The 8,836-nt window shown below is 28.4% G+C and overlaps 1 protein-coding gene across 1 annotated transcript; it reads left to right on the top strand.

The window, feature by feature from the left end:
• Window positions 1-531: 531 nt before the first annotated feature.
• Window positions 532-7,409, top strand: LOC145325718 (uncharacterized). The gene is made up of 9 exons (XM_080168669.1): window positions 532-620; window positions 710-852; window positions 1,081-1,168; window positions 1,659-1,777; window positions 2,227-2,265; window positions 4,574-4,636; window positions 4,807-4,876; window positions 5,255-5,427; window positions 7,244-7,409. The coding sequence occupies exons 4-9, from the start codon at window positions 1,696-1,698 to the stop codon at window positions 7,303-7,305; spliced, it is 489 nt and encodes a 162-aa protein (XP_080024795.1). The 5' UTR covers window positions 532-620; window positions 710-852; window positions 1,081-1,168; window positions 1,659-1,695; the 3' UTR covers window positions 7,306-7,409.
• The last annotated feature ends 1,427 nt before the right edge of the window (window positions 7,410-8,836 follow it).

Here is an 8,836-nt window from a genome sequence, read left to right on the forward strand (position 1 = left end):
CTACGAATATAAAAATGTACAATCATAAGATTAAAACCAGTTTTTTTAGCCGGTGCCTTCGGCACCTCGGGGCTAAAAAAAACTAGTTTTAATCTCATAATTGTACATTCTATATCCGCGGAAAGCCGTTTATAATACGATGCGAGAAATAACTATTATTCTTTTTAAAATTATACATGTTTCTTTCATCCTTTTGGTTGTTCCCTACATCAAACATGAATAGCATTTGTTAATGAACATAGATTAGATTATAATATCATTCTTTATTTTAGAGATGCAATTATTGCAAACTGTGAAGATATAGATAGGTACTCTGATATAACAATTAAACTGAAACAAATCCCAAATACAACTGTATACGAGTATGCAGAGGAGGAGAATATATGGGTGTATATAAAAATAGAGAACAAGGAATGTCATTCTTTATGATAATGAATAGTTTGAACATAATTTTATTCTTCTTTTCAGTAAAAGAAATAAAATCTGCATGAAGATTTTATTAAGTAATATAAAACGAATGATTATAAGGAAGTGGAGAAAGATGTTTTTGAGGTCATATTAACAGAAGAATCTTGCAATTTTGATGAACCTCAACCAGTTTTTTATGTTGAAACATGGTGGTAATATATTTTTGAATATCCTCATACAGTTTTTTTAATATTGTATAAATAATTAATAATTGTTATTGAATATAATTATCTTTTTTTAGGGCTTTCCCAGAGACCACAGTTTGTGATATTGAAGAAAATTCCATCCTGATCGAGAAACTCCTAGAATTAAACATTGAAAATGAGCTAATTTATCAAAGTAAACACTTCAACACTTGGCTTTACAGATTTTATCCTAAAAACGAGGAAAGTCATTCCTGCAAATTGAATTGTTTTATTTCTTTCCTACATTAGAAATATTAAAATCTATTAAAATTCAATTTTCAGACGTTTAAGTTTATTTGAAAATTAACAAAACAATATTTGAAATAAATAAAAAATATGTATAATTTTTAATAATACTAAATTAAAGCTTTTTTTCTAGATGTAAGCCTATTTTGTAACCACTATGGAATGACTAATCAATACAATAAGATTGAAAATGAGACTGTTTTTGAAATTATAACAAAAGAGGAATCATGCTTTACAGAAGAATCTTCAATAACCTTCAGCATCTCTGTGTAATACAGATATTGAGTAGTAGATGTGGGATATTCCCTTTGAAAAAATAAATAGGCTATGAAATTGTTATTACCTTCTCAATTCAATTAATACAGATAAAAATATAAACATATGTGACAAATAGAACTGTCAAACAGGATTGAAATATTAATACTATGTTTTTAGTTGAATTGCATGCAGGGTCTAAACTTTTAAATATGATTTTTAATTTTAATCTATACAAAATATAACACTCCATTTTTATAATTTTTAAAAATCTTTGTTGTTGTTGTAGATAATTTTGTTGAACCTATTATGCAGTGAATGTTGGCATTTTTGTTTGTCAATAACTGAACTAATTGATAGCATCCTTTTTGTGGGTATTTGAATGATTTCTTTGGATACTTTACAACGTTTTTGCAAAACATAAAGAAAAAAAAATTACTCATCCAAATTAATATTTATTCAAATCATATTATGAGCAACTTTTAACTTTTTTATTATATCTAGACAAGATGAAGTAGAAAGCTGGAAACAAGATGGAGTAATGTATACCTGTATAACAGAAAAATATTCTGATATAGTTAGTGATCTTGACATGAATAACATTACAACTAAACTTGAAAAGGGTATGCAAAAAATAATTTACATTATGATTTTTCATTTTCTAATATAAATTATTGCGGGGGTATCTTAGATCCTGTTAGAGATAGAGGGCTAGAAATTTATCAAAATCCAATTTTGCCTACTTTCACTCATTTAACAATCTCAGTTTTTAAGTCCTGTTAAATGGCGGCAAATTTGTATTTATAGTATAACATTTTAGTATTTGGGAATATGAAATCATTTGTGAAAGGCAAAACTTATTTTTGTTTTTTACCTGGAAATGTTACAAAATAACAACTCTTAGTTTTGTTTATTTACCAAATGTAAAAAGTCAGTTAGTTTGCCCTGTAACTTTAAGTAGAAAAAAACGGATGGTTTAAATACAGTTTAGAGTTAAAGAAGCAAATATATTTACATTAGCATTAAAGCAATATCAATTTAGATTTCAAAATTATTTTTGCATATGTTATAGAAAGACATGGAACATCATTACTTATTGATGCTACTGATCAGGAAATTCTTTATTATTATATGTTTCATAATAAAATAAAATCTTATCTAAGGGAGTTTTTTTTTTTGGGGGGGGGGAGTGAAGGGTATTTAGAATGAATTACTTTCAATTGATTAACAAGAAGACTGGGTAAGGCTATATTCTAGGAGGAGGGGGTTATATTGATTTCCCTGTGGTTTTTTTTTTCTTCGCATTTTAGTTGTTTTAAAGGAAGCCTGCAAGAAATATCACGCTTTAACTGCTGAAAGACTGCCAAAATACCCCAAATAGACCCAAGACCCCAAATTTGAAGCCTTCTGCTTCAATAACAAACAATTCTAGGCATTTTAAAATGACATTTTATGTATAATGGAAATTTTGAAAGATTTTCATTGCTCATGCTAGAAATTTTTTTCTACTATGAGCAATGGAAATCTTTCAGAAGTTTCATTGTACATAAAATGTCAGAGATGGGTTTTTAATAAATGCCGCGTTTATTCGACAATTTTTTAGACATTGATTGATTGAACGAAGACGATGGGAGAGTATACAACATAAGAATTCAAAATTTTAGCCATTTGTATAATGTCTTATACAACTTAAATCCATTTTCGCTGCATATTTATTAATGCATCTTTTTAGATCTGTATTAGACATTACACAAATGGCCAAAATAATAATTTTAAAATTTTTAATCCTTAAGTTGTATACTCTATTTTAAACCTTATTTCATCTTGAAGATCAATGCCCCGTACGATTTTAACAGAGTATACAAATTAAGAAATCAAAACTTTAAAGTTATCATTTTAGCCATTTGTATAATATTTAATAATATAAATATGCAGCGAAAATGGATATAAGTTGTATTAGACATTATACAAATGGCTATAATAATAATTTTAAAATTTTGAATTCTTATGTTGTATACTCTCCCATCGTCTTCGTTCAATCAATCAATGTCTAAAAAATTGTCAAAAAAACGCGGATTTATTAAAAACCCATCTCAGTCCATTGCAATAAATTTATTTAGGTTTTTAAAAAAATTTCAAGCATGGGAAAATTTTTAAAATTCAAAATTTTTTTGACCCATGGGAATTAAGAAAGAAATGCCCCTTTATGGATTTTAAAACTTTTGTTTACAGTTATTGTGATTTTTTTATAGTAAAAACAATGCCATGGCTATAAAATCAATTTTAATCATAATACTTTCTTTATTTTGAACAACTTTAGTTTTTAGTATATATATTCAGAAATTTCTTAAAGTTTTTTAGGATTAAATTGGGGTCAAATAACCCCCCTTTCAAGTAAGAATTTTCGGGACACCCCTCCCCTTGGAATAGAGTTAATGATATTCTTTATAATAAAATAGTACAATCAAGCATTTTTAATTGTGACTAATATAGGTAATTACAAATAAAAGATATTTGTTTAGGTTAAGAATTGTTTACTTATATTGCTAATAGAACTGACCCTACTTTTTAAATTTACTTAAATATTTTTATACATAAAGGGTGTGCAAAAAAAAATGCAGACATTTTTTAAATTGAAATTGCGCGGCTTGTGTTAATAGTAAAAAAATGTTACGCATATTGTTAGAACCGTTATGAAGTCTACTTTTTGGAAATATAAAAACGATTCCTGTGCTACGTAAAGTTTATGAGCGATGTGGTAAAATGTCCCAACTGCCTTAAAACTTGACTTGCGAGTAAATCATAGAAGATTAAAGAATATAAAAAAATATGTACCTTTTTAAAATTTAGATTGCGCGGCTTGTGTTAACAGTAGAACAATGTTACGCATATAGTTAGAACCGCTATGAAGTCTATTTTTTTTGGAAATATAAAAACGATTCCTGTGCTACTTATAGTTTAGGAGCTACCTAGTAGAATGTCCCAACTGACTTAAAACTTGACTTGCGAGTAAATCATTTTGCAAAACATTTTTCTACCATTAACACAAGCCGAGCAATTAGAATTTTAAAAATGTACGTATTTTTATTTGCATACCCTTTAATTTAATCTTTAATAGTTTACTCGCAAGTCAAGTTTTACATCAGTTGGGACATTTTAACACGTAGCTCCGTAACTATACATAGCAGAGGAATCATTCTTATATTTCCAAAAAATAGACTTCCTAGCGGTTCTAACGATATGTGTAATATTTTTCTACTATTAACACAAGACGCGCAATTTCAATTTTAAAAATGTCTGCATTTTTTTGCACACCCTTTATTTTGGGTTTCAATTTTTTATAAGAACTATTGTAAGATATTAAATAATATGAAAATATGGACTAATTATTTTATAAAAATGGAGAATACAATTTGTATAGGAAGATATCATTCATAAAATATTAATCAAAAATTCATGCCAAAAAAAAGACCTGCCACAAGGTATTATCTTCTTTAATAAAAAAATTTGAACCTTTTCATGTTACATGTTAGTTTCCAAGTATGATAAAGCTTATTTTTAAAACATAGCTTTGCAGAAATCTTATAAAAAAATTTGACTTATGGAAATTAAAAAAAACACTCTTTTAATTATGTAATAAATATTATTAAAGGTGCACCTGTACCTGGAGATGCATTTGTACCTCCACAAGATGCAGGAGCAATATCTGCATCTTTTTTAAGGTTTTACTTAATTACTCTATAATATTAAGTTGACTTTACCTTAAGTTTTTATTAAAATATTCAAAAACAATTATTTGTTTTTATTGTAGATATTGTTATACTTTAGCAATTGATACTTGTCTGAATCGAACAGAGAAAGGATTTGAAATCAATATCTGTGATTGTTTTGGCATCATGAAGGAAAAACCTTTGTATTAGACATTTAACTAAAATATATATAAAAAAATCATTAAAATGCACATACAAATAACTTAATTTACTTAATAATTTACTTTACTTTACTTTAGAATCTCATTCATAAAATTTTATTCTTCAGACCACTTAAGTATATTAGAATTTATAATTTAGCAAGTAACTAAAGTTTATTTTCTTATTTAGTGGTTTTCCTGAGTATACTGATTATCACTTTGACTACTTCTTGGATACCCTCCCAGTTGAAGGTGGCTATAACCGACCACCCTTGCCTTTAGATGGCCTTGTGGACTCCAAGCTTGCTGTTCCTAACCCGTTGGCCAAAAAATGTTCAGTTTATAAGCCATGCTTTGTTCAAGGTAAACTTGGTTTTAGTCAATAACATTTTTTTTTATAGGCCAAGAAATATGGTTCCAAAAATTACAAAAAAAAGTTTTCTGATATTTACCCTTGCATCCTTGTTCCTCCATTTCTAATTTTGATAGCTGGTAAATATTTGGAAGACATAAATTGATATAACTGATAATGCCACAAAAACATAACTGTGTTTGTTATTTTATTAAACCAGCCGATGAGCTTCTAGCATATAAGGGCTAGAAAAAGAGCTTAAAACAATACTCAGACCTAAATCTGAAAATAAAACCAGAAACATAAAACATACCCAAGAAAAAAAATATTAGTTCAATAGTTATTAAGTTAAGCTTTAGACCAAAAACCCTTTCTACTTACGCCAGGCTACAATTGTATCAAGATAAAAATAAGTGCCGAGCTCTGGGACCTATGTATGGTTAAATTAGACATAAAACCATAATGATTCCAGGTAAAACCAAAATATTTTAGCGGGATCTTTATGAGAAAATTAGATTTGAAAATTTCAAGTTCAATTTTCACCCCCTAAGAGTTGCCGCATAATTGTGACAAGAAATTTTGAACAAGTTTGCTTTTATAAAGTTCTTCATAAAATCACTCCTGAAGGGAGTTAATTAATGGTCATTTCTATCAGTTGCTTTGCTAAGGTCACGGAAATTCAGCCTTAAATAACTCATATATAGAGAGGATTTATGAAAGACTTCATTAAAGCAAAGTTGTTCAAAATTTTAAATCAATAATCTTTGTTATTCTTGTCGTGATTATACGGCAACTCCTAAGGGGTTAAAATTGAACCTGAAATTTTCAAATGTAATTTTCTCAAAAAGATATTTGGTTGAAATATTTTGGTTTTACCTGGAATCATCATGGTTTTATGTCTAATTTCACCATACATAGGTCCCAGAGCTCGGTACTTACTTTTGTCTTGATTCAATTGTAGCCTGGCGTGTACTTTAAATATTAGGATAGCATAGCCAGGCATTATTATTAGGCATCTTATCAGGGAGTAAGGGAGGGGACAATGGATCGAATATTCATTTTTTTCGAGTCTCAGACTTTGGGTACTGGCTTAAAAGGGAATGTACAAGAATTTAGCAGTTTCTGGCTGACTTTGTGTACTTGCGCAACCAATGCCGCAACTCGTGTGTTAGTTTTGAATATCTAGCAGAAAAGTATCAATAAACTTGATTTGTTATGATGTGGCTGGTTTTAACAATTTTTTTCTCTCCAGAAAATATCATTTCATAGATAAAAACTTTATTGTGATATTTGTTTATTAACCATTCTAAGAAGCCAATTAAATTTTGGGTTATTGGGCAATGGGTTGAATGGGTTCCAGGGAGATTTTTATAGTTATTAACTACAGAATGATTATGTCAGTCTGATGTGCTTGTAATCTAATTTTCAAATGAATGTTTTTTTCTTGGAACTCTTTTCTTATTTTATAGTTTTCTGCCTCCCCCCTTTACAATTTCCTTCATATTTTCCGGATTATTCTGGATTTCATAGTCTTTTAGTGATAACTCTTAAATTGAATTAATTGCCCATTGTCCCCTCCCTTACTCCCTGCCATCTTATAGCTATGGTTAAGGGGATTATCATTTTCTCTGATGCTGTTCAAGATTAACAGCTAATTTCCGTCTTGTTAACATAACCTTTAATCAATCTCATTTCTGCAACAAAAATATAAATTTTAGCATGTGAAAAATATGTTGGTAATTTTTTCATTTTATATTTTCATATCTCTTAGTCTTTTTGATTTCTGAACATGTTACTGCATTATTTCATCCTTGTTTCTTTTTCTAGGTAAATGTTGTAAATATGTGAGGAGAGGGAGAAAATTAGTTTGCCCAAAAGATTGTGACTAACAAATTATGTATCAACATATCATAAAGCATAATGATAAATATTATGATTGTGTATAAAATATAAATAATAAAAGTTTCTTTGAATATATATTTTTGTAATTTAAGCATTATAGTTTATTTTCTATTTTTTTCATATTACATAGTCATGATATTTTGAAAAATCTAGAGCTAATATACAAAATTATTTGTATTAGATAATTTTATTACCCTTATATTTAACACTATTAAATACTTGTTGTAATAAGGGTTATTTCCTATAAATCTTAACCCTTACAGATCGGGCCCCAATTCCCACCTTAAGAGATCGGGGGGGGGGGGGGGAAGTTAGCCCCCCTCTTATGCTGACCATCTCCGAAAAATGGCAAATAAAGGAAACGGCCATTTTTGGCGGTAAAACGGCAGTTGGCAGGGCCAATTAATATTTTTATCTGTTTCTTATCACAATAAAAGACTACATAAAAAATTTGGCTGATCTAGAGCTGTTTTGAAATTCGGCAGCTGGCAGCTTACAAATGGCAAAATTACAGGTAGGAAATTGAAAATCTGTCAGGAAGTGGTCAAACGGTCATGACCTTACTATTCACAGAAGTATATTATTGCTCAAGGATTTACCCAAATTTTTTTTAGGTCTCTAGCTGTAATAGAATTCACTATATTTATGATATATGTCTATAGTAAAAGCCGTTAGCTGAAACTAACCTTTGGAGCTTTATCAAAAAACCTTCCCTAATAAGACGACATTTTAAAAATATTTATCCTTTTTTCATTAATTTTAAAGTTTTGATATCTATGACAATTAGGTCTAATAATTAAGCAATGTTGGTGTTGTCATTTGTGTCCCACCAAGCATTTATAAACTAATCAACATTAAATAAAAGTCCCCAAAGCCAACGAATAGGAAAAAAGTTAATATAAAACTTTGGGGACTAGTGTAATAAACAGCCCAATGTCATTTCCCTTCCTGGACCAAACCAGGAAGCTTTCCAAATGTTAGAGATATCTCTAATTTGATAAAAGAGAGTTTTTGAATTTGTAGTAAAAATCAGAACCCGGTATTAGTGTCTTAGAAATTATCTTAGTGACGTAAAAAAAATAGGATGTGTCGATACTACTAGGATTTTTAAGAATTGTTAATATAAGCCTGAAATCAAGGTTTTTTGTGCTTTTAAAAAATATTAAAAATATTTCTAAAAATTCTACATTATTTTTGCTCACTTTTAAAAAACAAAATCAACTTTTTTTTATTTATTTTATAAAATTATCTTTCAAAATTGAAATAAGATCTATCATCTGATATTGTACTTCTTACATAACTCAAGAGTTGACTTACAATGTGTAAATATTTTATAGATTATTTAGCAAAATAATAAAAAAAACTATATGTAATTTCGTGATTAATAATTGGCTTAATCTTACATTAAACATTGAATGATTTTAAATAATTTTCAAATATTTGCTTTTATAATTATACTTATTGTATAAACATCTCATAAGTTAGCGCAAAATGCTATATATTTTATCACATATGAAC

The sequence above is a fragment of the Acartia tonsa genome, chromosome 8 (assembly GCF_053477335.1).
Source record: "Acartia tonsa isolate MP-2025a chromosome 8, ASM5347733v1, whole genome shotgun sequence".
Classification (NCBI taxonomy): Eukaryota; Metazoa; Arthropoda; class Copepoda; order Calanoida; family Acartiidae; genus Acartia; species Acartia tonsa.

Excerpts from the sequence above, each read along its gene's own strand:
- LOC145325718 (XM_080168669.1), top strand. The coding sequence starts at position 1,696 with ATGTATACCTGTATAACAGAAAAATATTCTGATATAGTTAGTGATCTT. Across the intron at positions 1,778-2,226 it reads TACAACTAAACTTGAAAAGG|AAAGACATGGAACATCATTA; the intron begins GTATGCAAAAAA and ends CATATGTTATAG. Across the intron at positions 5,428-7,243 it reads TAAGCCATGCTTTGTTCAAG|GTAAATGTTGTAAATATGTG; the intron begins GTAAACTTGGTT and ends TTCTTTTTCTAG.